A 26,724-nucleotide genomic window follows, 5' to 3' on the forward strand; every position below is an offset into this window, starting at 1 on the left:
CGTCCCTGAGGAGGAGTTACATATCTTAAAGAAGCGAAAGTGAAGACTTAATTGATAAGATAAATAAGGACTCAAGCATCATGTTATGTTTCAGTTTCATTTTTTTTTTATTCCACAGAGAAATCCGTCCGAATTTCACGTAAATGTTGATGAAAATTTTACATTGCCTTCGCCGTTTCCCTTTTCTGTGAAGGACTCGGTGTGATGTCGTCGCCTCGGGTTAGTGCTGTGTCTGCAGCCGCAGGAGTGTTCACAGAATCACTGTGTGCAAAGATCGGAAGAACACCAGTAAAGTGTTCAGCTTTAGAAAGCCGACTTCTGTTATTTGTGGTTCTGTGGTGATGTGTTCCAGTATGCAATAACCGGTTTGATTCATTGGCTTACAGGACATCAAATCAGAGGGGATTGTGGAGTAATACCTGAACTTGTAGTCTGACGGGAGAATCAGACCTAATCTGTAGTCTCTTCTGCTTCTGGAGATTTGCTTTTCAAGGACCCTGGCTGAGAAGCTGTGATCGCTGCATATGTAGCCCGCGAACAGCAGCTTCCCTCTGATATACATCTATCACATGAGCATATAAAAAGTACTTTACACGTCTGAAAGTGGAAGAAAACGCCTCTGCAGTCCCCCACTGCAGTTATTTTTACCCTCCCCACATGTAAAAATGTCAAGCAGGGAGGGCTTTTTTTTTTCTGCAGAGAAGTGGTTTACAAAAACGTTTCACAACAAAGGTCATACATCATGAGGTTATTTTTAAGTTTTAGATTTCAACACAGACTGGCGTTGATGCGACACCACATCCTGTTATTTGTAATGTATGTGCTTTCAGAGTTTCTGAGTAGGGCCTGCTGACCTACATTATTTAAGTGCTGACAGTGTGTCATGTGACTATAACTCAGACCTTTCTGTTTGATAGTGAAGGACGTTAGCAAACGTCACTGAAGCAGTTGTCATTAGAGCTCCCTTTTGTATTTCCTACTTTTAATACTTTTAATACTTTTACACGAATGTTTGGACATCAGGGGAAAGTAGTGGAGCGGTGCTTGTTGCTGCCACCCAGTGGGGACCATGAAGGCGTGCACTTTGCATAGCATGCAGCTTTTGGACAAGTCTGCAGTAGGTTTACTGACCAGGACCGTGCCAGGAGCAGCTCTGTGTCGCTGGCGCAGCAGGATGTTCTTGGATTTGTAGCAGGGATTCTCCATTTCTATTTCATACCTCACCACACGAAAAGAGTCCATCTGACACTGGATTTTAAGAAAAAAAAAATCAACCTGTTACTGAATCTGACTGGCTCTAAGCAACACTGTTTTTATCCTTGAAAATGTGCCTCAGTATCACTAACATAACTCTTATTTTGCCTAGATTCACACCTGAGTGCAAGGCGATGTTCTGTGTTTGTTCTTCCTCCTGTAAAGATACTCCAGCGAGTCCTGGCCAAGCGTTGCTTGCGTGTCGACAGGCTGACGTGGACAAGTCACACACACAACAAGGATCTGTTGACTCTGTGGAGGCTGGCCCATAATGAGAGCATCATACTCCAGGTCTGTCACTACCGGCATTAGTTTAGTGCTGCAGCAGCAGCTCCTCCGCTGCCCTTCCCCCAGCAGTGCCGCTCTGAGTAGATCCGGGCACACTGTGAGGGGGACAGAGGGGGGGAACGGTGCCACTGCAGGAAGGTGGGTGACGGCGGACATCTGCAATTCGGGATTACTTGGAAGAGACACTGACCTGGGAGACAGGGAATCTGATGTTTTATAAGGCTAGTAAAACATGTAGCAATTGACTTTTTTCATCAAACTAGAGCGTCTGGTCTTACTCTGGTTTGATGCTCCCGTAAATCCGAAGAGGTCCTAGCTGCGTGAATCCACGTTCCTTCTTTTCAGGCTTTTTAGGTGTCCTGACAACAAACAGGTCAAAAAAAGTTAAACTGTTCTTTAGTGTGCCTTTCAATAATGCAGCAAAGAGCTAGTGCAAGTGTAGCACAAGTGAAGCACTGAAACTGCTCCGCAATGTGTTTATGTTACTGCAGCTCAAGAATAACTAAAGCAGGTGCCGTTATAACTCGCTGGTTGAGCAGGTAATCCATACACTGTAAAGCAGCGGAGTCATTTTTGTCCCCGCTGGCCTCTCGGCTAAGTCCATCATGAAAAATACATATTTTAAAATCTCAATGAGACTTTTACCTGGATAAATAAATAATATATATAAATTCTCTTTAGTGTGTTTACTTGGTTAAGTTATCCAGAGTAGAAACATCCAGATATCGCTGTATGTCACATCATTTTCACACATCCACTGGAGCACTGAGCCCTTCTAAATGTCGCCCAGTGGAGCTGCATGTCAGGAGGAAAATGTCCAACTCATTAAATGTTTTTCAAACTGCTACATCATCAGGGTGAAGACTGTGTAATGTTTAATTTCATCTCTGTGAGAGTAGCGAAGGTATTTGCCCAGTGAATTTACAGAGCACCATCGGGTGCCATGTGTCCTGTTTCTAGCAGTTTTGGAAATCGACTGAAGAGCAAAATCTCCTGAAAATGTCAGAAAATGACCTGATCCTCCTGACATAACATTGTTCGGAGTTTGTGTGTGGAAATGGCTTTAGCGTGCACCTAGGCAGCACAACGGGAAAGTCCGGTGCTCTTTCGGCTGATGGCGACAGGTGTCCGTGAGGCTCCCGAAACTCATCTCTGCTATCCTCCGGCTGGACAGGGTTAGCATTTACTCGTTCAGGTAGCTTCACAGAGGGCAGAGCAGCTGACTGTGCCTCTTTTCTCGGCCTGGTCCTCGGTGGGGCATCTGGCATCGGCTTTGAGCCAGGACACTTGATACCTGAAGGAGAGGAAGAGGTCACTCAGAAATGCACACAGATACAGAGTTGCACAGATGACCGTGAACAAGATCCTCATGGAACTATTCAATAATGTCGAGTTTGCAGGATAAAGTGATCCTGTAACTTTTTGCTTCATTGAACTATTCCAAGCAGCTCCGACCAGGTCAGGTTTTCTTGATGTTACAACCAGCTGTTGCAGTTTTATCACATGTTGGAAGAACAGGGTGAATGTCAGAGAAGCTAGAGAGGCTATGTTTGGAAGCTGTGAGCGTGTAAGTACCGACAGCCACACGATAACAGTCCAACCAATCTTCCACGGTTATGTGTACTCTTTGCTGAAGCCTCATCAGTGTCCCGCTAGGATGACCTCCTCTTTTCCAGTGTGCTGACGACTCCTCCTGCCTCTTCCCTTCTCTCACCATCTGGAGAGCATCCCGAGAGCACACCGACTTCTGCCACACAACATTATGTGCGCATGGTAGATTATGTTATGTAAAGCATTTAGCTAGCTGCTCTATACACAGCAACCACCGGCTATTTGTGCACAAACGCACTGGTGGCTATTAAGCTAACTGCTCCTCTTTATCTAATCAGCTGTTTGATTCACTCAGTGTCACTTTTCCACTCAGACACAATCATCTGATCATTAAAAGTGTCTTACATGTGTCAGTGGGGGATACAGGAGGTCTTGAGCAGCATCAGAGATAAACGTTTCCCGAGTCTTCAAATAAGGCTGCAAATGCAGAACTGATATTACAGAGAAATATTTTAGCTTCCTCAATATCAAGGTGAAAAACAATGTAATCTTACTGTTTCCTTTGGCTGATTAAGGTGAGACCGAGCAGAAAGCGGAAGCTGGGCGGTTTCATTTTCACACCTGAAGGTGAGCACTGCAGACGTACCGCTGAACAGACTCACAGACGCGTGATCAGAAATCTGCAGGAGACAAGCAAACACTTTTATCGGTTATTAGAAAATGAAAACCGTAAAGAACAGCAAAGTGGCATAAAGAGTTAGCAAGTTCTCCTGTCTGCGTCGCCTGAAACGATCCAATCTAAAGCAAAAAAAAACCCCTGCAGACAATAAAATATGAATCTCTGCGTCCTGTCAGAGACAATTAGTGTTGCTGGGATTTATGCTTGAGTAGGAAATCTACACCGTAGCTACATCGTAACCGCAAACCCCACTGAAACCCTACAAAGTGAGCTGATGTGCATGAGAGTGGATTAAATATCCTGAACCCTAATGTATAACATTGACAACAAAACTCCCCTATCATATTTTTATGATTTTTTTCCCAAGTCTCTTGTGGTTATAGTACCATAACATATGATTTAGCATATGTAATTCCAAAGGCAAAAACCACAGGGACCAAAAATCATTTAGATAGTTTGCTAAAAAAATGTAATATTCATATTTATTTTCAACTTAGTAATTTTTTAAAGGTTTTTCAGATGTAAAAACATTCTTGCCTAACAAAATGAGGAGTGCTGCATAAAATATTTTTATTATTTCATTGAAATTCAATCAGCTGCCTCCCCAGAAATATAAGTACACACTGTGGCAGTGCAGTCCTTAACTATTGTGATTAGCTTATTCGGTACTGCCAGTTCCTCCTGTGTGTTTCTGGCTACTTTTGCTCTGAATTTTTCAGTTTATTGATGAGAGAATAGCAACAACATCGAGAGGAGATTAATTCGTAGACCCCACCTGTATTGCAATCTTTTCCCTGTGATATGTCTTCCAACTCCACTCCTTAGTTTTGTTTCCGTAATTATCACACATGAATCCACCGTTCTGGTCCCACAGTGCTGTGACGGCCGAGCTGCATTAACAGTTACAGAAGATTTAAAACAAACAGGCGAAGCATGTGCAACAGAATTTTGTTATACGTGTATTTTTATATGTTACTTCATATTTTTCAGTAAGAAAAAAATATGAAAAGAATGGAAGTCACCTGGCATGCACTCACCTGAGAGGATGCGTGACGGCCCCGCGCCCAAATGCTGTAATAGTCGCGAGGATGGTGGGAAACTTGCTGTCAGTGAACACATTGGTATAGAAGCCTCCGCAGGGCAGGCCTGAGTGACTCTGGCACACTGCCATGCAACCAGATGGGTAACTGAGGGGCCACAATTACAGGTCATAAGGTCAGCAGCAGTGACACATTTTCCATATGCCCAAATCCACCTTTAATGCTGGACACTCATTAAAATTGAAATCTTTATGAATAAACATGATGAGAAAAGATGATACTATATGAATGAGGAGCCATCGTTGATCCTGTAGTGCAGTTTTTGCCGGGCAGGATCCTGCTGTTTCACTTCTGGTATCTGTGGCATCCCGTTGACTAAAGAGGAAGGATGGTCCTTTCTTCTCCTGCGTGTCACGTTAGCCTTCGTATCCCCATAGTGACGGAGGATAAGCTGTTCGTTCAGATCCAGCTCAGTTGTTGGCAGTTTTCTACGTTAAAAAAAATACGGTTAAGTGTAAAAGTTTTTGGACAAATTTGACTTTTGTCGTTTTCATGTGAGTGTTCTTGACTGGCTTAGATGTTGTGAAGGGGTTTTTTTTAACCATGGAAATAAGCCGTCATCTTTTGGTGTTGTTATATTTGTTGATTTTGCTACTCCTAAAGTTTTTGCTCTGTCTCTGATAGGTTTGTTTTTTCCCCATCTTCTGATGGCCTTCGTTTTTACTGACCTTTCTTTGTACCTCATATTGAGAATTTAAATGAAAAACTATCAAATGCAATTGCATCATTTGAAATCAACTCCAGATCTTTTATCTGCCTAATTAGTCATGAGATAAAGAGGTCCAAAAGCCCATGGACCTTAATGTATATTAAACAATGCATGTGAAAGTACTGGATTATATTGCTTTAACCAGATAAGGATTTCAGTAACTGATGACCAAATGTAAAATATTTATCAATAGCCTGAAATTCAATCAAAATGGATTCATCAGATCAGCTGACCAACAGGATCTGATCATTTGGAAATGCAAATGCTATTAATGCAGAAACAGACGCTGACAACTCACTCTGGATTTTTTGCTCCCTGCAGTCTCTCCACCACCCACTGATACAAACTGATCCCGTTAGGCACATTACTGGAGGCCTGATTAGGCTGAGCGATCAAACCTGCACACAAAACACACGACACAGCGGAGGCAGCGGAGGCAGTGACAGAGTCATCTACGCAGTGCTGCAGCTGCATGTCATACCTGCATGTTTACACTTACTGGATGAGATGGAGGGAGTGGCTGCTGTGGAGCTGCGAGCTGTTTAAGAGCAAGAATGTGAAACTTAGTCTTAGAAGGATAATAATACAATTTCCAAACAATTTCACGTAAATGCACCCCAAACTCAGAGTGTGCAATGCTCAGAGAAACTGCAAAAAGAAAACAAACAAACAAAAAAAAAAAAAACAAGAGCTACATCTCAGTTTCTACATGCCTCACAAAAGAAGAAGACTGAACAAGTATGGGCTGTTGGAAAAGTCCAATGGGGGGGAAGGGGGGGGGGGGGGATTGGATGGATACCTTCCTGGTATGTTATCTTCCCTTGTAGTGTTTTTATGGCCACAGAAATGTGCCTGAAATTATTTCTTTTACCTCTACTGCATCTTTCCTCGCTCTTTTTCACATGTGGGTTTAGTTTGGCTCGCGACTTTCTCCCTGTGAAACCAGCAGCACTTCCTGCTGCGCACGGGTTCTCCTCTGCCGTTTCCTCCCGGCCGCTGGCTGACACCTGGCGGGGTGGCTGCTGCAGCTTCAGGGAGCCCACAGACTTCGGTAGCTTGTCAGTCAGTTTGGGACTTGAACGCAGCGCCCCTGCAGTCAGATCGTGCCAGGAGCAGTTCAGAATATTTACAACCCCGTGAGGAAGACGCCTCTCATCAGCCCACCTATGCTGCCAAAGGAGGCGAGCCAATTCATTTAATAACTGAGGCGCTGCTTGCTTGTATGCCTCGATCGAACCGTTCAGGGTTAAAGCAGACGATGTGCCAGGTTTATCGCCTTCTTCCTTCCTTCCCTCGTTCTCCTCTAGATTACTATGAGAAAATAAGACAGTTTATTTACAGTAAACCACGTTTCCTTCTCCTCCTATTTTCGGATGCTCCCACAGCAGATCATCTCTGTCAGAATGTGCAAGCCTCTAATTAGCCTACCTTCGTATCCTGCCCTCGAATTGTGCTCCTCCATTTATCACACTCAAATGTAAAATGTTTCCTCGCTCTCCTTTAACTCGATTTCGTCCTGCTGGCTGCAGAGAGGCAAGTGGACGGTAAAAGTTGTGCTCTTTCTTTTAAACTACACAGTCAGCAAAACGCATCCTCACCTCACCTGATCAAAGAAATAAAAGGGCCCCCGTCTGCCTTCTGTCCCACCAGAAGAACTCATTTCCCGTTACAAAGGGAGAAATCCCCCCACACTGTATCTCTTTGCAGCAAAGCAAAAGTAACCTAGCTGAGAAAAAGTGCTTCAAGATCAACATTTCACTCCAGCAAATACCCCCCCTCTCCGTTCATGTTCTCGCCTTGTTGCTTGGATACGCACTTCTCGCGTTACGCACGTTAATGATCGACTCTGGGCATCAAATTGAATCTGTGACAGTGCAAACAACAATACGTTACTCTCAATAACAGATAAGGTGTCGAGCGTTTGGCAATGTGGACACACAAAGAGAAAGAAAGGGCGCGCAGGTTGATACTGAGGAGCTGCAGCAGTCAGGTGTGCGCTGGGCTGCCAGGTAACCTGAAACTCAGCCGCTGGACGGTCGGAGAAAGTGATGAGTCCAGCGCAGTGCAGCTTTTAAAGGCCACACACCGGGACAGGACTGTCACATACATCTGAGCATCACAGGAACTGTGAGTCCAAACAATGTAACTCTAAAAATCTGATGACGATTGAAACTTTTTTTTTTTTTTTTTTTTGCTGCTTGGCGCACAGGAGGATCGTCTTCTTTTGTTCTGGTTAAGTTGTTGCATAGAGATCGTCTAATAGCTCGTTATTGGCTGAAGCTCCCTCCAGCACACTTTTCTGCTTTGACCACTGGAGGCTCCCAGCAGCTTATGCGTCACTTCGTCTCTTAGCCGCTGATCATGGCGGAGCTACAGTTCCAGGCTGAAGTGGAGCCTCAACTTCTCAATGGGGATGACTTGAACGAGGAAAGAGAAGAAGCTGACGCCTCGGAATCGGTAAAGAAAAAAAGAAGAAAGAAGAAGAGGAGCAGGACCACAGCGCCAGGTAAGAAGCGCATTTTGCGGTTAGAGAATCCTTTTAAAGAAAATAGCGCAAAAAAAAAAAAAAAATGTTCCCCTTACTGCTCGGTGTTGTGCAGAGCATTAAGTGTACTGGACAGGAGACTTTTTCAACCTGTCAGAGGGTATTCCTGTCCAGATGTCCCAACTCTCAGCGGCTGCTGCTGGAGCTGAGGGCGCTCATCTGGAAACGGGACAGACTCCGAAAATGAAATGTAACGTCAAAAATGGATTGGAAGCTGTCACTTGAAGATATGAGGGGAATAAATGTAACTTGCCCAGATTAAATATGTTTGATCCTATAATTCTCCACATAATCTGCGTGTAATTATGTAATAGACCCACAGTTTTAGTGCAATAAGATGACATGTTGCCAGTTGCAGCATTACTGCTTCATCAGCAGTAAAATCCCAAAAGGTTAAGTTGCTGAAGCTGCCCTAAGTCAAGCGTGGTCCTCACAGCTCTGTCTATGAAGGGCTAAATGTCATAATGCTGCAAGCTACATATGCCCTTGAGGATACTGACTTCTCAAGGCAAGAAATTATTCACACATCCTGCCAAGTTCAGATCATGGTAGATGCACTTTCTTGAATGGACTCTGAACCACAGATAATTTACTCCCTCTGTGTATGTGTGCGTGCGTGTGCGTGCATGCACGTGCATGTTCACCTGCACATACATGCACGGCATTGTGTGACTTTGCAGCAGGGACAAGCGAGGCTGAGGGGGATGGAGACGCTGGAGGTGTTGGTGATGTGACAAAACAGTTGGAACAGCAAACGCTGGAGGACAAAGAAAGGGCCGAGGATGGAGAAGAAGGTATCTTCTTATTACAGCCGCCCACTATCAGCATCATTGTCTGCAGCGGTCATGCTGCTGGACTTCAAGTCCCAGAAAGTGCACTGTGAAATTCAGCTGATCATATCTGCAATGTGATATTTGATTTTCAGTAGCACTCCGGGAATTGTGCCCAAACGCCTGTCGATATTTCTCACTTTGCAAACTGTATTGAAACTAATGATGCTTTCAACAGATGGGGACGAGGGAGAGAACTCAGCTGGAAAAAAGAAGAGGAAGAAGAAGAAGAAGAAAGGATGTAAGCTATTTTTTTTCCCGTAGCGCACCAAAATGCACCAAAGAATTTAAATTCTTCACTCAGCAAGAGGATTTTTCTTATTGTTTGTTCATTTAAAAAGCAAACACACGCACACTTAAGATATTAAGCAGATATGTAGCATATGTTGATAGCATTGAAAGATCGTTCAGTAAAAGCTTTGCGGTTGTGTTTGAGCATCGGCGTGTATTCGAAAACAGACGTCACCGCGTTGAAAGCGCTTTGGAACACCAGATGATTGCAAACAGAGCACAACAGCAGTTTGTCTTTTTTTAAATCCATGTCATTAGTCGTCAGTATTGCAACATGCAGTCGGACAAAACTGCATGTTGTTCAGACAGGACGATATGAATGACTTCCCCAGCACTGTAATTCTCTTGCTGTACCAGAATGCCAGGTATTGTTCTCATAAAGTCAAAATATCAATGTCATGAGCACAAGGGCTCATAACTTGTTAACGTGTTTTATTTCCCCTCTCCTGCTGCTTTTTCCTCTGCTCCGCCTTTTCTGTATCTGGGCCACAGTGAAGGGACAGACTGACCCTCCCTCAGTCCCTATTTGTGAGCTGTATCCCAACGGAGACTTTCCAAAGGGAGAGGAGTGTGAATATCCCCCATCAAAAGACGGGTGTGTGTGACCTCTACGTTGTTCCTTCCGTCTTCCGTTATGTGGCATTCCTACATTTAACTTAGCTCCCACTTTCCGCCTATCCATACAGGCTATAATATACTAATTGATCGTGTTTCCAGTAAAGATGTAAATCCATTCTCTTTTTTTTAGTATATTTTGCTGCAGTTAAAAATATCAGCACTGTTTTCACCTGTGCAGTGTTTTTTTTCAGGGAGCATGTGTCATAGCCTCATTACAAACATTTGTATAATGAGAAAATAATGAGTGCCTCCTCTCCGTGGTGCTCCCCTGCACCCACCCCCAGGCGCAGCGCAGCGTGGCGGACCACCAGTGAGGAGAAGCGGGCCCTGGACAGGGCTAACGAGGAAATGTGGAATGATTTCAGGCAGGCGGCCGAGGCACACCGGCAGGTCCGTGCGTATGTCACGAGCTGGATCAAACCAGGGATGACCATGATAGAGATCTGGTGAGAAACACGCTGATTTGTCTTTGAGAGTTATTGATATGGTCTGAGAAGATGAGAATGTTATTAAGACCTTGAAAGAAAGGGAGGATCTGCTCTCATCTGTTCCTCATTTTCTCCTCTGAATGTTTTACCTGGCTTCTCTCTAACATCTGCTGCCTCTTTGTGTTTCTTTCTGCTTCTGTCAGTGAGAAGCTGGAAGACTGCTCCAGGCGGCTCATCAAAGAAGATGGGCTAAAGGCGGGCCTGGCTTTCCCCACAGGCTGCTCCATCAACCACTGCGCAGCCCACTACACCCCAAACGCCGGAGACCCGACTGTGCTGCGCTACGACGACGTCTGCAAAATTGACTTTGGAACGCACATCAACGGTGAGAGCTCGCTAATAACTTTTTAAGTGCTTTTTCAAGTTACGGTCTCCCATTCCCCATTTGGCACGGTGGAATGATGATTGCCTTATGATTCTGGCCGCCTGGAATAAACTGTTCTCATAAGTTAATTAACGTCCTCTTTTTCTGGATGAATACATGCTGAATATTTCTGCAAAAAAAAGTGTAAAAAATGAAAATAATTAGCCGCTGCCGGCACTAACCAAACTGTTTGGTATTTTCAGGTCGAATAATAGACTGTGCCTTCACCGTCACTTTCAATCCAAAGTACGACCGACTGCTGGAGGCTGTGAGAGACGCAACCAACACTGGCATCAGGGTAATGGGGCCTGTCCTCCCATGCACCGTGCTTACACAAAGACTTGTGAAAAGAAACGAGAATCATCAAACCAGATCACAGTTTAGGTTATAATTCATATCTAGTCTGAAATGCAACTGTGATAACGGGTGACGATAACTCTGAAATAACGGCACAAATCATAACGTACAGTGGCGTGTAATAATTCAGGGTGACATAAAATGTGCACGCTGTTGAATTCCTGCCAACTGCAGGGGACACACAGTTAATATCTGATGTAATCTTATAGTGAGAAAGCATAAAAGCAATCAAGTGTAAAATAGAAATGCATGGATATACAGCAACTGAACAGCGCATAATGCAAAAAACCCATAATTTATATTTTTTATTAAACATGTGGCTGGAAAAAGATGATATCTCACTTAAATGTGACTACTTTGGTACCTGATGTTACCTGATGATGCTCAGACTGGATATATTAAAGCTGTCAGTATACAATTCACTTATTCAGAGTTAGTTCCCCCTCAAAAATCAGAAAAAAAAGAAGTGGGATATGATTCTTACTCTCCAGACCTTCAGTGTGCGATGGATGGCGTGTTATTTACTGACGTGTGTGTGCAAACTCTCATCTGTCCCAGTTCGCCGGAATTGATGTGCGCCTGTGCGATGTTGGCGAGACCATTCAGGAGGTGATGGAGTCTTACGAAGTGGAGATAGATGGGAAAACATATCAAGGTAAAAAAAAAAAATGATGCCATGCTTCATCCTTTTTAATCATGAACAAGGCTTAGAGCTGCTTCCTGTTTATGAAACCCTCTGTGTGCCGCTCTCTTGACAGTGAAGCCGGTAAGGAATCTCAACGGCCACTCTATTGGACAATACAGGATACACTCAGGGAAGACGGTCCCTATCGTAAAAGGTGGAGAAGCCACAAGGATGGAGGTTTGTACACCATTTACCACAGATTACACGTGGATTAGACTGTGGGGCCCAAATTAAAAAACCGCAGACCTCTTTTTTTTTTACTAAAGCGTTTGAAATTAAACCTTTTCCACCTGACTGACCTTGCGTGAATGCAAATGGACCCTTTTTAATTCTTAAGTGCAACTGGACGAACATGTGGCTGGTTAGGGTTACGACGGGGTCTGGAGAAATGTTCCAATTCGCCGCTTTAACAGCTTCTCGGTCACCCTCCTAAGCACCTTAATTACACTTTTTAATGGAATTAGCGGCCCCATCGAGTTGCAACACGTGTTAGAACACCAGCCACTCGTTTCAGTCGTGGGCATCAAGAGTTCATTAACGGGGCCAAGGAGAAAGACGGCTTCGCATTATGCAGGGAACTAAAGTGAGCCTGTGCCTGGCTGCACAGCTGTGGTGCACGGCTGGGGTTTTTTTCTTGGATAGAAGTGGGCATTTTAATTGGCAAGTTGCTGCGTCAAACCTTTCACCTGATGGTTCCAGGAGAGTTGAGAAGGGGTTGATGCTGATGTGGCAGCTTTGTGTATTGTATTTTTAGCTAAAGTTGTTGGTGTAAAAGGGCAATTACCCTCTTTGTGATCAGAGAGTGGCAGCTGGGTGTGCCACGGGGACTGCTAGCACTTTGACTGATTATCGGTGCAGCGAGAAAGGGCGTCTCAGTGCTATCAGCTCGTACCACGGGGGAATCCGACAGCAGTCACGTGCTGATAGAGACGCAAAGTGCCAGTGAGATCCGACCAATCAACGGCTGAAAAGAGCACTACCGCCCTTTAATAGACTCCACACGAATATGTCATCGGCTGACAACTTGAGGTTTTTGTTAAATTTGCTCTCAGCCTCCCCTCCTCCCTCTAAAGTGCTTTTGTCCTATGAGTGCTCAATGACACCTGCCCTGCTGTAACAGTCTTTCATTTCTGCACTTTAAAGTCCTCGTCTCTTTTTGCTTTTTTTTGCTGCTTCTCAGGAAGGTGAAGCTTATGCCATCGAGACATTTGGCAGCACTGGAAGAGGCGCTGTCCACGATGACATGGAGTGCTCGCATTACATGAAAAACTTCAACGTGGGACACGTGCCAATAAGGTTTCTGTTTTCACCTCATCGCCTCGTGCTTTATGTTTTTATATGGTGGCTTTCTTCGATCTCCAGTTTGTCACGTTTCTCTCACCTCTCTTTCCGTGTCGCCACCAACAACGCAGACTTCCGAGGGCTAAACATCTGCTGAACGTGATCAATGAGAATTTTGGCACTCTGGCATTCTGCCGCCGCTGGCTGGACCGCCTGGGAGAGAGCAAGTACCTCATGGCGTTGAAGAATCTGTGCGACCTTGGCATCATAGACCCGTACCCACCTCTCTGCGACATCAAGGGCAGCTACACCGCCCAGTATGAGCACACCATCCTACTCAGGCCCACATGCAAAGAGGTGGTGAGCCGGGGCGACGACTACTAAGCATGCGCCAAAATCCACAACGAACCAGGAGACGACAGACCTCTTCAGACTGACAGCAAATATGCAATATTTCTCTGACCCAAATTTCCAGTGCTTGAATACCTTTAGATAATTGTTTTAGCAAAAAAAAAAAAGACTCTCATGAAGTTAGCTTAGATAGTTTTGTTTCATTTTTTTCTCTCTCTCCAAAGGATCAAGCCAATAGGAAAAAGGGCATATCTTTAACTGATTCAGCGTTGTCATTTTAGCTTTTTTTTTTTGATGTGCTGCTTTTAGGTAATATGCAAAAGAGATTTATGCAAAAGAATCATGCAAAAAAAAGGAGGTTTAGGATGTTCAGGCACCTTGCCTGAACATGCTGTGCTTTATTGCCTTGTTAAGCTCATGTGAGGAAAACTGAACTGCTATCAAATATTTATACTTCTACATTTCTTTGCTTTATTTTAATTTGAGGCAGTTTTATAAGAAATAAATTGTTATAAATCTTGCATCCAATGCTGCATTCAAGTTCATGGAGCTCTCTGGCAGCTCTAGAGACATCACCGATACACAGCAGTTTTACAGTTTATTAGGAAGACTACTCCAAAACCTAATGCAGGCTGTGCTGCAGTGCTGAAACCTGAGGAAAAACCTCCGTCTTAAGAAAGAATTTGACCAAAAATAAACATTACAACAGTGAATGTTTATTGTTTCCACTTATACTGCTCCCTCTTTTCTTAGCTAGTAAGCAAAAATGTCAAATGATGTCAAACTTTAACCACATACATGTGTATTTCTCTCTTTTAACCAATGGAGGGCGGTACTCAAACATGGGTTAAATATCAGTCAGCCACCTCTGCTGGTGAAGATGATGCAGTAAGGCACATCAGGCTGTTTATTCATAGCCTGGTGCTTCTGCATAATGTGACCGAGGAATGAAACCGATTTTTCCCAGAAGCATTAAGAATGAGCACACTGATGTTTAGTTTATGCAGTTTAGATGAAACAGAACGGACAGGACACAGAAACAGCGTTGCAAGCATCACGATGACGACAGAGCACATTCATTCACCCTAAAAAAAAAAAAAAAAAATCACCACCTTGTCCTCTAAAAGAAAATTTCCAGCCCATTTCTCTTATTTTGGCAAAGTCTTTCAGACAAGGGCATGGGTGGTGATGCTATGGCTGAGGAATGCATCATGTCCCCTCATACAGTTTGTCCTTTCTCCTTGGAGACAGCAGACCAGGCCTATTCTTAACTGGGGGCTGGCTCTAAAGTGGCTTGTGGACTCCGGATCTGATACACTGTGATGTCCATTAATACCCAGGCTTTTAATACATATTTATTTTGAGGCAGCAGGAGTCACAGGCCAAAAAGAGAAGCATATGTTCAGAGAGCATTTGCAACACCCAAACACGCACAGCCTCCTGCAGGGCTGACTTAAGAGAGGTCTTGTCAAGCGAATCCCCCTCATGTGGAAGCAGGTCTTCCAAAGAAGGTGAAATCCTTTCGTAGCGAGCCGGCTATAAGAGCAAACAAATCCCAAGTGTTTTAGCCTGTTGTATGCAGAGAGGGTGGAGAGGGTTTTGTTCTCATCAGTCAGCAGGGGGGCGAGTGGCCCAGAGTAAAGTGGAGCTGCTCAGATTTAAGCCGTCTGATTCCTTTAATGTTTTTTCATCCTCTCCCTTCATCCCGGAGTTACTTGTTCTGACCTGCACAGTCCCAGACTCACCATCAAGGACATCTAGCATATGTACTCTTCCACACACGCTGCCTGATGTTTACTCGTTCATGATTTATCGGCAATATCTGTGTGACGACAAGGATCATTCAGTCTGTGCCTTTGCAAAATTTCAAAGTAAACAGTCTTCCATAAAGTGGATACAGCAGGACGCGACTGTTTTTTGGCTCGTGAGCTCCGACAGCGAGGAAATCGAGCCAGGAAATGAAGTATAATTGAGTATTTAATATGCACTTCTTGCTGCTTTATAAATAATCTTGAAAGTTTTATGAGCTGAGGCACAGCATAACAGGAATACAATTCAGACAGCTTTGTGCGGATGAAGGTTTTTACGGTCTGCTTTGTTCTCTTTGATCCTACAGTGACTGTAGTCTGGAAGGTATCTGCTCTCACATGCTTATTTTTATCACAGGTTCACAACCTCAGTCCTATAGCTTTTCCCCCCTTTTGTTCTGAGACCATGGACCATGGAAAAAAAATAAAAGAAATAGGCAGTGGTTTCACTTTCATGTCCAAGTGAGGCCTAATTCAGACAGTCCTGCTGCCAGCTGCGTCCACTGCACTTCTCGGTGGTTCCCTACCAGTGGCCGCAGTGTTTTCTGAGGATGTGGAGGAGTTTGCGTCCGAGGCTTGCCTTCCAAGGTTTAACAAAGCTCTTGGTGTTAACAATAAGTCGGCCTTTCTTCCAGTCTTCATGACCAGCCACCACATACTCAGATCCTATATTGGAGAAGGGGGAAAAAAAGTAATAATGTATTTCAGATCTACTGAGAATGCCACTACAGCAGGGTGAAGAAAAAAGAGAAAAAAAAATGACTATGGAAATGTACATCATTTAGCTATAACAAGTTAAATACTGCGCTTCCCTGGCTAGCTTAGCAGAAGCGATTATTGTGGAGTGTTAGACGTGAAATAGTCTCATAACAGAGAAGTGTGTCTAATCTTTTAGTTGTAAATGTCCAATTTAAATGAGTAATGCTAGGATGTTGGCACTCACTCAAAGCCTCTGTGAGAGGCGACAGGGATCTTTCACTCTGCACAAAGCCGGCACTCTTGTGGACTCAAGAGTCGACTAATTATACACTTCTGCATCGTGAGCAATAAAGTTTCTCATTGGAGCCGGCTGCAGCTGACCTGGGTTGAGGATGGGGCAGGTACAGCCGTGGGTGGTCCAGGACTCTGGGTAAAGGGTAACACTTCCCCTCTGGATCTTCATCTGAGGGTTCTGATACAACAACTTCTTGACCTTGACTTTCACCTCTGCGTGAGAGCCTTTGTCGTGGGCTGACATCACCTTTGCCACCAGTACTGCCGAGGCAAGAAAACAGCGATTTAGACCAAAAGAAGTAAACAAATAATAACCATGTGAGAAACATTCTAATCGTTTAGAATATAAGTGTTGACTAATAGTAGTACTAATAAGGCTCTAATTAGATATGGGGTGGTACCTGTGGTCAGTCAGATGTGACATAATCATGAAATGTTTAACCTGCTAGCTCCGTAGACAAAGTCCACACGATGTCCAATTTTACTGATTTGCATGATGTCTTGCGTCAAAGGTGAAGGTAATTATCTAGTGAATTCCCCCCTGAGCCATCGGGTGTCATATGTCCTGCCTTCTGCACATTCTTTCCAGGTAGCAGCCTCACCTAACCCAAACTGATCACTTCAAGTCAGGAGAGCACGTCTGAAGCGGACTTTGTCCTGTTGTGTGCTCCCTGTGAGACAGGACCTGATTATCTTGACACTGTCCACAGGTCATGTGCAAAAATGATTTAAAATATGAGACCCTAACCCTATCCTGGCCTCAAGACATCAAGCATTTCATTATAAATCATTCGGATTGTTAAGATTGACTCTCACAGGTTTACAATAAATGTAAAAATTTTTTTACCATAGTCAAACTCTGCAGCACAGAAGAGTTTAGGGTTGCCAAGGGTTACCTCTATGCATTCACATTTCTCTGGAAAATGAAAGTCAAACAGATAACAAGATTAATACACATAATTTCACCGTGAAGTATAGATTGTTAGATGAAAGCAGCCTTATTTGCATCTATGTGGGCCGATGAGCACGCAGAGTGTTTGGCGTGATGTGACCTGTGACTCACCAGAGTGGTGCAGTGCAGAGAAAAGCTCCTCTACCCTAAAGAGTGCCGTCTCACTATATTTGCTGCTGTGTCCCATGTGGCCACTGGCTGTATAGAAGACCTCCACATCTGAGCTGTGCCGCAGAGGTAAAACCAGTCAGAGCCAGTTAATAACCCAGTATGCTCTCAAACTCCCCAGCATAAATCACCTGATTTATTTCCATTAATACATATGGTTGAGTCTTGGCTCTTACCCAGAAATGCAGTCACCAGTGTAGGGGTCACAGTCCCCCGTGCAGTCACACGGACGGCAGCCGTATTCATTAAGCCCCCAGTATCCCGTCATGCAGCTGTCACAGTAGGAGCCTCCGACACCGGGCTTACAAGTGCACTCCCCGGTGTTAGGGTTGCAGAGAGTGCTGCCACCTGAGTGGACTGAGCCGACAGGGTGGCAAGAACAGGCTGTGCAGGAGAGAGTGACAGAACAAGAGAACTGCGTGTTAACATCTCTGTAGCAAACACTTCTGAACTTCCACATCAGCTGAAAGGCAAATGTATTTTATCATTCCACTCGTTACAAGCGCAAGTATGTTATATAGTCAGTGTGCTTTGAGCAGATGCAGCAAAAACAAACAGTGAAGGACTCCCTCGGCTTGCTGTCTGAAGGCTCATTGACATGACAGATTGATTTTTTTTTTCATTTCTAGTTTGTGTAAGAGAGAATGTTGCAGAATGCTTGGAAGGATGGAAGGGCAACAATGGGGAAAAACATGGAGAAATTCCTCCACTGTTTGCAATTACAACCACACTCTGAAACCAATGCAACTTAAGCAAGAATTACAGAGACTCCTGTTAAGGAGTGGGCTGGAAGTCTGCTTAGTGTCTCATTAGTGACTTAGGAAGGTGCTGGAGCAAAATCCCCTTATCAAGGAGATCAATGTGCTTTAATCCAGAGGGTAAAAAAGAAAAATCAAAACCCTCCAAATAGCAAATTCTGCAACTCTTAGTTGGACTTTTCAGCTGGCGTTGCTCCAAATAGAGTTTAAAGTTTTGGTTTAAGGCCAAAAAACAAAGACACACTGTGGGGTCTTACCTTTGCAGGAGTCAGGTGCCATTTTTGGTCGGCTGGGATCTCTGTAAAAGCCCTTCTTACAGCTCTGGCAGTGACGGCCCTCCGTGTTGTGGCGGCAGTCGTCGCACACCCCGCCACGCCGTCGTCCCGTTGCGAGCCACAGCCCTCGACTGAAGTGACAGCTGCTGGCGTGGCTGTTACACTTGCACTCTTTGTTCAGACGAGCGTGGGAAAAGAAAAGAAACATTCAAGTGTCACGCTTTAATCAGCTCACCTCTCAACTTTGAACCCCAGTGACACTCTTTAAGCAGTGCATCAGCATCTAAAAGGTGTGCGTGTGATTTATGACGCTAAATTCATTTTCCAACGAGCCGCGTGTCCTACGCTGCATCTCACTCTCTCGCCCCATCACTCACTCTGACACTCGTGCGCCGTCCCCGTGATGCCGTTGGCGGCCTGCCAGGGTTGATCGTTGTAGAGAGGTGCGCAGCGCTCGCAGTGGTCGCCGGCCGTGTTATGTCTGCAGGCACACTTGCCGTGGACCTGCCAGACAAACGCACCAGACAGAGAGAATTTTACAGTTATTGAGCGTTTTATTGTATCTGCATGCACTAAAGGAACATCGCTTAGAGATCAGTTATGACTTCATGTGTCATGTGACCAATTTGAAATTGTTAATTTAGCTGTTTATAGTTAATTATACACAATAATAGCCATTTTAAATAAATGTGTATTTTGGAGTCATTGTTGATCCATTTTCTAAAATTGATGCTGCACATAAACAACCATGCACATTGTAATAAGCACCTAATGTACTTATAACCAACCTCCTTCTTAAGTATTGCAACATAGTGGCATCTAAATGCACGCTGACAGTGTTTACACACTGTGCAACATGTCTACACCTCTTAGGCTGTGTTGGAAATAAACTATTGTTTCTATTCTCCACTTACAGTTAAGAGAATAACATGACTGAGACTATGGGCTGTTAAAGTATTAGGCCAAATACCATAATTAAGGTTTCCACCCCCTTAAATCCCTGTAATGGTAGGTAAAGCTGTGGCTTAATATTCAGTCTTCACTGCAGCCCTACAGTTCAGCAGCACATACCAGCACACAGCTGGGTAACGAGGGAGTGGTGGGAACAAAACCCCAAACCCAAACCACATCACAAACCTCGAGACAAACTGGGGGCATCAGCAGATTTCAACGTGACACAACATATGAGTACATTCTCACAACGGGGCATTTTTGTTAGTGGGTTGTCATGTACCTGCAAACCGTTTCACAAACTCAAGCTCAATGAGTGCTCACCATGTTGCTGATGTTCTGTGTGCCGGAAAGGTGGGCACTGGCCGGTTCGCAGTGGTCGGCGTGTCCATTGCAAAGGCAGCTGCCTTTGACTATAAAATCATAGATGGCGTAATGATCCGTGGGGAGGGCAGAGGCACCAGGATGCTTGGCCTGGCAGGGGCACGGCTGATTCTGCTGCAGACGGACTCTCAGGTTGGTGACCATGAGCTGGTCCTGAGCAGCCGGGCCATAGGGATCCACTGAGTGCCAGGGCGACAAGGCTCGGTAGATCACCTGGAGGATGAAGGGCAGCACATGTGAAAACCTCCAAAAACCTCTCTAACAAGTATTAAAAAAAACAATCTTAGATGCACTGACGGATCACGACAAAACATAAATTAAGTTTCTAAAAGCAGGCACCAGCCTGGATTTCCTCACACGCTTGTGCTACAGCTGCTGTTACAGAAATACACGAATAGTTTAAATGTGAACATCAGTGTATGGTTCTTCTTCTCCCTCGTTACATTTTGTTAAATGTTGATTGTTTAGACGAATAATCTCAGCCCGCCTCTGAATTCTAAGAACAGGGATGAAAACTGTGAGTCACACAGAGGAGAAGGAAGTTATCACAGACTCAAAACATTCACTTTTAATATCTATGGACCAAGTCTGTGTATAAAATACACTATATACTACAATATCCTCTCCAAATGGCCTTTCCTGCATACGCATTAGCCCATATAGATTATTTTTAAACATGTTGAGCCAACTGGAAGTGAATTATATATTTTTCTGCAAGCATACTTGAATTTTGTCACTTCACAATGTCACTTTTCCTTCAAAACCCACACAGTCACCTGCTGTTTAAGGGACACGCTTGCAGAAACCATTTGAGGGAGTGGAACTAAAGGACAGCAAACAAACTGAGGGCTCGTACCGAGGCCCAGCATGAGACAATGAGAACTCTAGAGAACCTCAAGAATAGAAATATGAAGCTGAAAATGAGGGAGTGATTTCTTTGCTAAGGTTTGTACAAATCATGAGCATGAGAGAGACTTGTTGCTGTGTCAGAATGGTTGTGCAACACTGTGGCACCACGCACTTGGTAAATATACAGAATCTGATGTGCAATCTGAAAAGGCTGATTTATAAGGAGCACGTTTTACTTCATCTCTTTACCGAAAACAAACAACAACAAAAAACAAGGTTGACTCTAAATATTCATTTCAGCAATTAACATTTCAGGGCTTCATTGAGTGTTAGCAGAAGAAGGGACGCTAATTATAAAGGATGAGAAGCAGAGCTCACATACTGGCAACACACACACTTCAGGCAAATGCACTGCAATTATGAGATCAGCCGTATATTCATTGTGTTATCCAACCAGAACCTCCCAACATGTTCTTAGGCAAATTTAGAGCAAAACAAATCTTTACTGTCCAGCGAGAGTCGAATGAAACATAGCTGGTCGTAAGGCAGCATATGGCTTGTGTGTGTAAAAAAAAAAAAAAAGTGTCAAAATGAACTCTGATACTGTAGCTGTGCATATCACAGCAGCTTGAGGCCTTGAAGGCACGGCCCATGAGAGGGAGATTAGTTTACAAAGCTTGGTCAACTGTTTTGGTTGGTAGTTTGTGTGATAGCAGCTAATAAAGTGCCAATAAATAAACCACAAAGGTGAAGCAGTTGCTGTGAAGTGCTGGGATGTCTGGCAGCACTGATGTGATCACTGTCATATCTCAGAAATGACACTCCAGATCTGCCCTCCAGATCTCAGTCTGAGCTACAGCACATCACTCTTCTCCCCTTTTCAAGGCTTATTTCAAAATGATTCGACTTCAGATGACTTGTTTGATTAGATATGTAAATCCGAAAAGTTCCATAATTCCATAAGCACATAACTCAGATTTCAGGACAACACTCACCTCTCCTCTGCTACAAGGATAAGCTCCTGAATACTTGGAGGTGCAAGTTGCCCCGCCCTCGCCAACTGGTGACCCCTCCACCAGGCCAAACGTCTCGTCGCAGTCTCTGGCAAAATATCTGAGGGTCTTCCATGTGCGTCCACGGTCCTGGGAGCGCTCCAGCACCATGGCAGCAGGGCGTGGGGAGCGGAACACCAGGATCAAATGGGTGAAGAGGAACTCCGTCTCCAGATCCAGCTGGAGCGTCTCCTCCTTTACCCCCTCCGCAGATTGCCACCAGGTGTCAGGGTGGCGGAAAGAGGAGTCACTCATGGCAGATGGAGGGTGCTCCTGGCTGGGGATGGCAGAGTTACACCGGCTGCACGTTGCCGCCGAGCAAGACCCCCTGCTGCTGCGGGGGGCGGAGGTCTGTCTGTAGAAGCAGAAGGGCTCCGAGGAGTTGAAGCCGCACACCGACCGAGTGCTCAGCACTCTACCCAGGGCCAAGTTGCCCATGCGGGGGTTGCAGGCTCGTCCAGAGCAGCGGTGATTCCTGGCTTTAGACGTTACTGGGGAGAGAAAGTGTGTGTTTGCTTTTGGGATATTAGTAATTGGAGATCCAGCTAGCATTTTCCTCCAGTTAAACGACTTTCTTAAATCACACTGAAAAGAAACACCAAGCAGGTTCATACTCACCGGCTAACAGAGGAGAGGATGCGCTCACCGGGAAAATGAGCAGCAGAGTCCACAGCCTCATCCTGACTGCGCTGTAAGTCTGCATAAGGTAAAACAAGGCAAGAAGGCGCATTCAAGTGCTTCATCTAAGGATGCCCATTTGCTAATAACGTTCTCTTTCCCTGTTATAAAACTGCTACTACCGACATTTAGAAATGCTGAGTTTAATTCCGTCTTTTGTCGTGTTTAAATCCTCTGCAGGCTTAGCTTGGACTAGTTCATCCCAATCCTCGGCACGCATTATTCTTCAATTATTTCCACTCCACCCCTCAGGATTCAACTTTGCTGTGGAGAGTTTTCATTGACATTTGGGAATATGAAGAGATTAGCACCGCCCTCTTCTGGTCTTTTCCAGACCACTCCCACTAATATCTGAAAAAAAGTATTCCGGGAAGACCTTATGACGTAAACGCTTTAAAGATGATAGTTTTGGAAAAAATGATAAAGTGAGGTGATTATACTGAAATATACAGGCTTCTATTTTTACTTCTAATAATCATCCAACACAGTTCTAATAAGCTTTCCATTTCATTGATTTTCTTTTCTTTTTTTTATTTGTGTGCTCGATTTGTTTTCACTTTTAATTTTATAATATGAAGTTGGTTGTAATGATCCTCAGTGCAAACACATTAGCTTATCCTATAAAGAGAATACACAGCAGGTAAAATGAGACAGAGGGCACCATGGCTGTAGCTAAAGGGAAGGGTATGGGGTGGCACTATAAACTGTAAATCAAAGAAGGGAGTAGCCATCATGACATCACTGACTGGTCAGTGTAGTCCAGTGTTGGGATAGTTAGCCCCCCCAAAAAAGCAATGCATTACACATTCCTTTATTATGCCCTGGAGGAAATAAACTGTTACACTACTCGTCATTTTACTTTTCTCATGTCTCTGTCATGTCCTGAAATGCCTCATCAGTTCACAATATAAAACTTAGGTTAAAGTCCCTATCGTCATGAGCACATATAAACACACACACACACACACACACACATATATATATATATATATATATATATATATATATATATATATATATATATATATATATATATATATATATATAATGCTTCTTTTTAGAGTTTGGAAGGTGACAATATAAATCTGAAAAGACACTTTGAAGTGGCCGACTGTGATTCTGCTGTAGAAACATGTACAGGTGGAAACTGAGGTTTCAGTGTTGCAAGTCTGATTGTTCGTCACTTCCTTTGTTACCCATTGAAGATCAGGGTCTGGCTGCTGGGCTGGTATTGGCAGACACTCAATTTAATGTCAGTCTGGGTCCTTTGCTAGCTTTGCGTTAACATGTCGTGTCTGTATAACACAATTGTTTCTGCAGTTTGCACTTTATCACTAGACTTTTGTCCTTTCATGCAATACAAAGAAAAGTAATTTTCGTATCTGCTTTCCTCAAAACTTGTAGCCGGAAACCATTTTTTGGTTCTTTTTATTTCTAATTAACAAATAAAGAATCATCCGCTCAACACAACATCCATGAATGTGCCTTCCTCCCTAAAGCAGGATTTAGAATTCCATTCAAAATCCACACAGGTGTTACATTCCTGCTACATATCAGCACTTATTTCTAACTGCAGCTCATTAACCACACTTTATCTGTCTGAAGTTGTCAGACAGGCAACAGCCCCAGACCTGAGGGGGTCACGCAACCCTTGACCCAAATAATTATCCGGTTGCATGCCTTTTTTTCTTTAGCTTTTGTTGTTACTTGACCCCGAGAGTCAAAAGAGTCATTTCAAAGAAGAAGAAAAAAAAATGTGACAAGCAGGCAGCAGATTTATCGTGCTCATTTGATACTGTGGAAAAGGTTTAAAGTGCAGATAGATAAAAGAAAATAAGAGTAAAAATGCCAGAGACATAGTGACGAATGATGAAAGGAGGAACATGCTGTCAGGACTAATGTTTTCTCACAGTAAAATAAAATAAAATAAATGCCTATCGTATGACTCATCCTCTTACACGTGTGCTTGTATATGTTAAAGGAGAGCAAGTGGAGAGGTTATGAGCAATCTCAGTCTCTTCCCTAAGGCATCCCGGCCCCGATGGATCAGGACATTCCTGGAATACTGTGACTCTCGTCACAGTGACAGCGTCTTTAAAGGGGACAGGGTTCATGTCTGTGTGTTTTTAGATTTACCACGGCTTATTTTAGGTTTCTCCACATGATCCACTGGCGCACAGGGTGATGCACCTTGAGCCGTTCTCTTTGCGCATTGCTTGCATGTTTTTCGATCTTAAAATCCCAGGAGTCACCGTGAAAAATGCTGCAGGAAGGATGTCTAATCTTGGCCAGTCTGCGCTGTATTCCCCTGGCAGGATGAAAGCGAGGCACGTTACAAGAGAATTCCTCTGCTCACTTTAACTCCAGCTGTTTGTTGTTTTTCTTTGTTACACAACTTCCACTCGGCCAAACTTCATACTTTGACATTGTTGGAAAATCACCTTATTGAGCTTTTTAGATCAAAAAGGCAAACACCATCTTCAAAATTTGATCTGGTTAGCGGTCAGAGAAAAATGTTGAGTAAAAGCTGCCCAAAGCACACGATTAATTACGTAGCTTGTTGGTGTGGCAGACTGCTTTTCATGCGGTCATGTGTAGGAGTCCTTTTCCACCCAAAGGTTGCTCCCACAACCTTCTGAGATGCCGGGAAGTCCACTGAAGAAATAGCTGTGCACAAAAACTTCTGTAAAAAAAACACAACTTGAACTTTTGTGACATATAACATGTTACTAAAGGAGCTTTAGAGCGTCTGGCAGTCTTTATGCTGGCTGCTTCATAGCTACAAGTCTGTGACAGTTTTTCTTAACCAGGAATTATATTTGATTTCTCGCGTATATACATAAATGACCAATGTTTAAGTGTATGTCAAAGGCAAAGACGACTGTCTGATTTGTTGTTTGATGCAGATAAATGCAGTTATAGATGTAAAAGGCCAGTATGGGGAAGTTCAGTAACACATGAAATAATGCTTCCCATGTTAAATTACCTCCCTGCCTGCTGCAGTCTGGCGCTGGACCTCCAACAGCCAGCGCTGCTGTGATCCTGTCATCTATGGCCCAATAAGAAGACAGACGCAGGGCTGCTGGCCAGCTTTATTTCCAGACTGTAAAAGGATATGGTTCCCTCCCCTCCCGTGCTTCCGTGTCACCTAGTACCTTCAGCCCACTGAACCATCTCAACCTTTGCAAGTAATCTGTCTACTCTCCTGTAAAAGCCAGACAAAAAGCCAGACATGCTCCAGGCAAGCAGAGAAGGTGCCCTGCCTGCAGGATAAGCATTAAACAGATGGCTCTGAACACCCGCTGTCACTGCTTTTCCTGCCGTTGCATTTTTATGACGTTTATCACTACTATCTGTCTGCTCGATCCTAGCCATAACATCGCTCCCACCCACATTTCATCAGGCAGTGTAATCTGCAGTGCCAGCTCTAAAATGCAACTCTTCTTGTGATGTAACTCATTTGGAATTTAATGCTGTTAGTAATTCATATCATATAGTAACAATAGCAACAGCCCAACACATATTATATTCTGCTCAAACACTTCTAGGAATTTATATTGTGTACCAATGAGCTTATGACACATTAGGAAAGAATTAGCAGATAGCTGAGTGCAAGCTCGATGTAAAGACAAGAGTGGACACAGAAAGAGGGAAGCTGTGGAACTTTCACCTTCATGTAAGCCGAGCAGCCGGACGTGTCCCATTTTTTATTTTAAGTGTTGTGAGAGGGGAAGAGTCCCACAGAGAGATAAAGTGTACTGATGTCATGTCATCCGCTCCATGACATGAACAGTGGTAAGAATAAAAACGGAAAAACGAAACTACAGCAGGAGGGAAGCTGTAAAACGTTTTAACTTTGCAGAAATAGCAGGTGTGAGTTCCTCATTTTGTCTTGTTGAAACGAGATAGCCGAGGAAGGAAACATTAGAGAGAAAAGACTTTGCAGATGATGTGATTAGTTGGGTATATAAGCGGGATGTTTCGGGTGAACGGACCTGTCACAGTCTCATGATTCAATATTTTAAAGGTTTTCAAAGGGAACAATAACAGTGGGAAGCAACCAAGTATAAAGCGCAGCTTCATTTTAACTTTCACTCAAATTGTTTGTTGCCATCACGTGTATGCTCACTGATTCTGCTGATGAGCAGTGCTTGCATGCTTTAGTATAAAACTAATGGTGTATTTACATTTCATTGACTTTTTTTTTTAGGTCTCAAATAGTTTATGCGAGACAGAAAAAGTTTTTTGCTAAAATATCTGTTTTCACTTTTCCTTTTATAATATGAATATGACACTGGTTGCAGTGATCTTCAGTACAAACATTTATACTCTACATTAACTTATTGCAAACTAATATCAAAGAGAGTGCATAGTAAGTGAAGTAAGAGAGAGGGCACCATGGCTGTGGCTAAAGGTAGGGGCATGGGGAGCACCAAAAACTGTATATAAAAGATGGATGTAGCCA

General features: G+C 43.8%; 3 protein-coding genes across 5 annotated transcripts; 1 reads left to right on the forward strand and 2 right to left on the reverse strand.

Annotated features, from left to right (window-relative positions):
- Nucleotides 1-83: 83 nt before the first annotated feature.
- LOC146382849 (uncharacterized protein C3orf20-like) lies at nt 84-7,356 on the reverse strand. Of its 2 annotated transcripts, XM_084933810.1 has the most exons (17): nt 7,185-7,355; nt 7,010-7,104; nt 6,453-6,892; nt 6,081-6,119; nt 5,880-5,979; nt 5,094-5,300; nt 4,810-4,959; nt 4,548-4,662; nt 3,648-3,773; nt 3,499-3,570; nt 3,118-3,289; nt 2,617-2,836; nt 1,821-1,901; nt 1,375-1,732; nt 1,132-1,248; nt 420-562; nt 84-261 (listed from the first exon to the last, which is right to left on the reverse strand). In XM_084933810.1, exons 1-17 carry the CDS (start codon nt 7,239-7,241, stop codon nt 159-161), a joined length of 2,595 nt encoding a protein of 864 aa, XP_084789936.1. In that variant the 5' UTR covers nt 7,242-7,355; the 3' UTR covers nt 84-158. The 2 variants fall into 2 exon arrangements, with proteins under 2 accessions (XP_084789936.1, XP_084789935.1); XM_084933809.1 differs by having other exon boundaries at nt 84-562; nt 7,185-7,356.
- A 556-nt stretch (nt 7,357-7,912) lies between these two features.
- On the forward strand, nt 7,913-13,912 carry LOC146382850 (methionine aminopeptidase 2-like). Of its 2 annotated transcripts, none has more exons than XM_084933812.1 (11): nt 7,913-8,087; nt 8,807-8,920; nt 9,135-9,197; nt 9,740-9,842; nt 10,150-10,311; nt 10,497-10,678; nt 10,921-11,015; nt 11,633-11,729; nt 11,833-11,936; nt 12,940-13,055; nt 13,172-13,912. In XM_084933812.1, the coding sequence occupies exons 1-11, from the start codon at nt 7,943-7,945 to the stop codon at nt 13,422-13,424; spliced, it is 1,434 nt and encodes a 477-aa protein (XP_084789938.1). In that variant the 5' UTR covers nt 7,913-7,942; the 3' UTR covers nt 13,425-13,912. The 2 variants fall into 2 exon arrangements, with proteins under 2 accessions (XP_084789938.1, XP_084789939.1); XM_084933813.1 differs by having other exon boundaries at nt 7,919-8,082; nt 8,784-8,920.
- A 175-nt stretch (nt 13,913-14,087) lies between these two features.
- Nucleotides 14,088-22,557, reverse strand: LOC146382851 (netrin-4-like). Its single transcript, XM_084933811.1, has 10 exons — nt 22,200-22,557; nt 21,525-22,072; nt 19,621-19,893; nt 18,723-18,849; nt 18,328-18,516; nt 17,489-17,696; nt 17,256-17,368; nt 17,040-17,108; nt 16,280-16,453; nt 14,088-15,865 (listed from the first exon to the last, which is right to left on the reverse strand). Exons 1-10 carry the CDS (start codon nt 22,309-22,311, stop codon nt 15,723-15,725), a joined length of 1,956 nt encoding a protein of 651 aa, XP_084789937.1. The 5' UTR covers nt 22,312-22,557; the 3' UTR covers nt 14,088-15,722.
- Between the last annotated feature and the right edge of the window lie 4,167 nt (nt 22,558-26,724).

Source organism: Perissodus microlepis, chromosome 7 (genome assembly GCF_051167445.1).
Source record: "Perissodus microlepis isolate ML-2025 ecotype Zambia chromosome 7, ASM5116744v1, whole genome shotgun sequence".
Taxonomy (NCBI): Eukaryota; Metazoa; Chordata; class Actinopteri; order Cichliformes; family Cichlidae; genus Perissodus; species Perissodus microlepis.

Excerpts from the sequence above, each read along its gene's own strand:
- LOC146382851 (XM_084933811.1), bottom strand. The coding sequence starts at position 22,311 with ATGCGCCTTCTTGCCTTGTTTTACCTTATGCAGACTTACAGCGCAGTC. Across the intron at positions 17,697-18,327 it reads GGCACCTGACTCCTGCAAAG|CCTGTTCTTGCCACCCTGTC; the intron begins GTAAGACCCCAC and ends TCTCCTGCACAG. Across the intron at positions 17,369-17,488 it reads ACTGGTGACTGCATTTCTGG|CTCAGATGTGGAGGTCTTCT; the intron begins GTAAGAGCCAAG and ends TCTGCGGCACAG.
- LOC146382849 (XM_084933809.1), bottom strand. The coding sequence starts at position 7,241 with ATGAGTTCTTCTGGTGGGACAGAAGGCAGACGGGGGCCCTTTTATTTC. Across the intron at positions 1,733-1,820 it reads TACGGGAGCATCAAACCAGA|GTCAGTGTCTCTTCCAAGTA; the intron begins GTAAGACCAGAC and ends CCTGTCTCCCAG. Across the intron at positions 1,249-1,374 it reads GAACATCGCCTTGCACTCAG|TGTCAGATGGACTCTTTTCG; the intron begins GTGTGAATCTAG and ends CTTAAAATCCAG.
- LOC146382850 (XM_084933813.1), top strand. The coding sequence starts at position 7,943 with ATGGCGGAGCTACAGTTCCAGGCTGAAGTGGAGCCTCAACTTCTCAAT. Across the intron at positions 8,083-8,783 it reads AAGAGGAGCAGGACCACAGC|CACGGCATTGTGTGACTTTG; the intron begins GCCAGGTAAGAA and ends TGCACATACATG. Across the intron at positions 13,056-13,171 it reads GTGGGACACGTGCCAATAAG|ACTTCCGAGGGCTAAACATC; the intron begins GTTTCTGTTTTC and ends CCAACAACGCAG.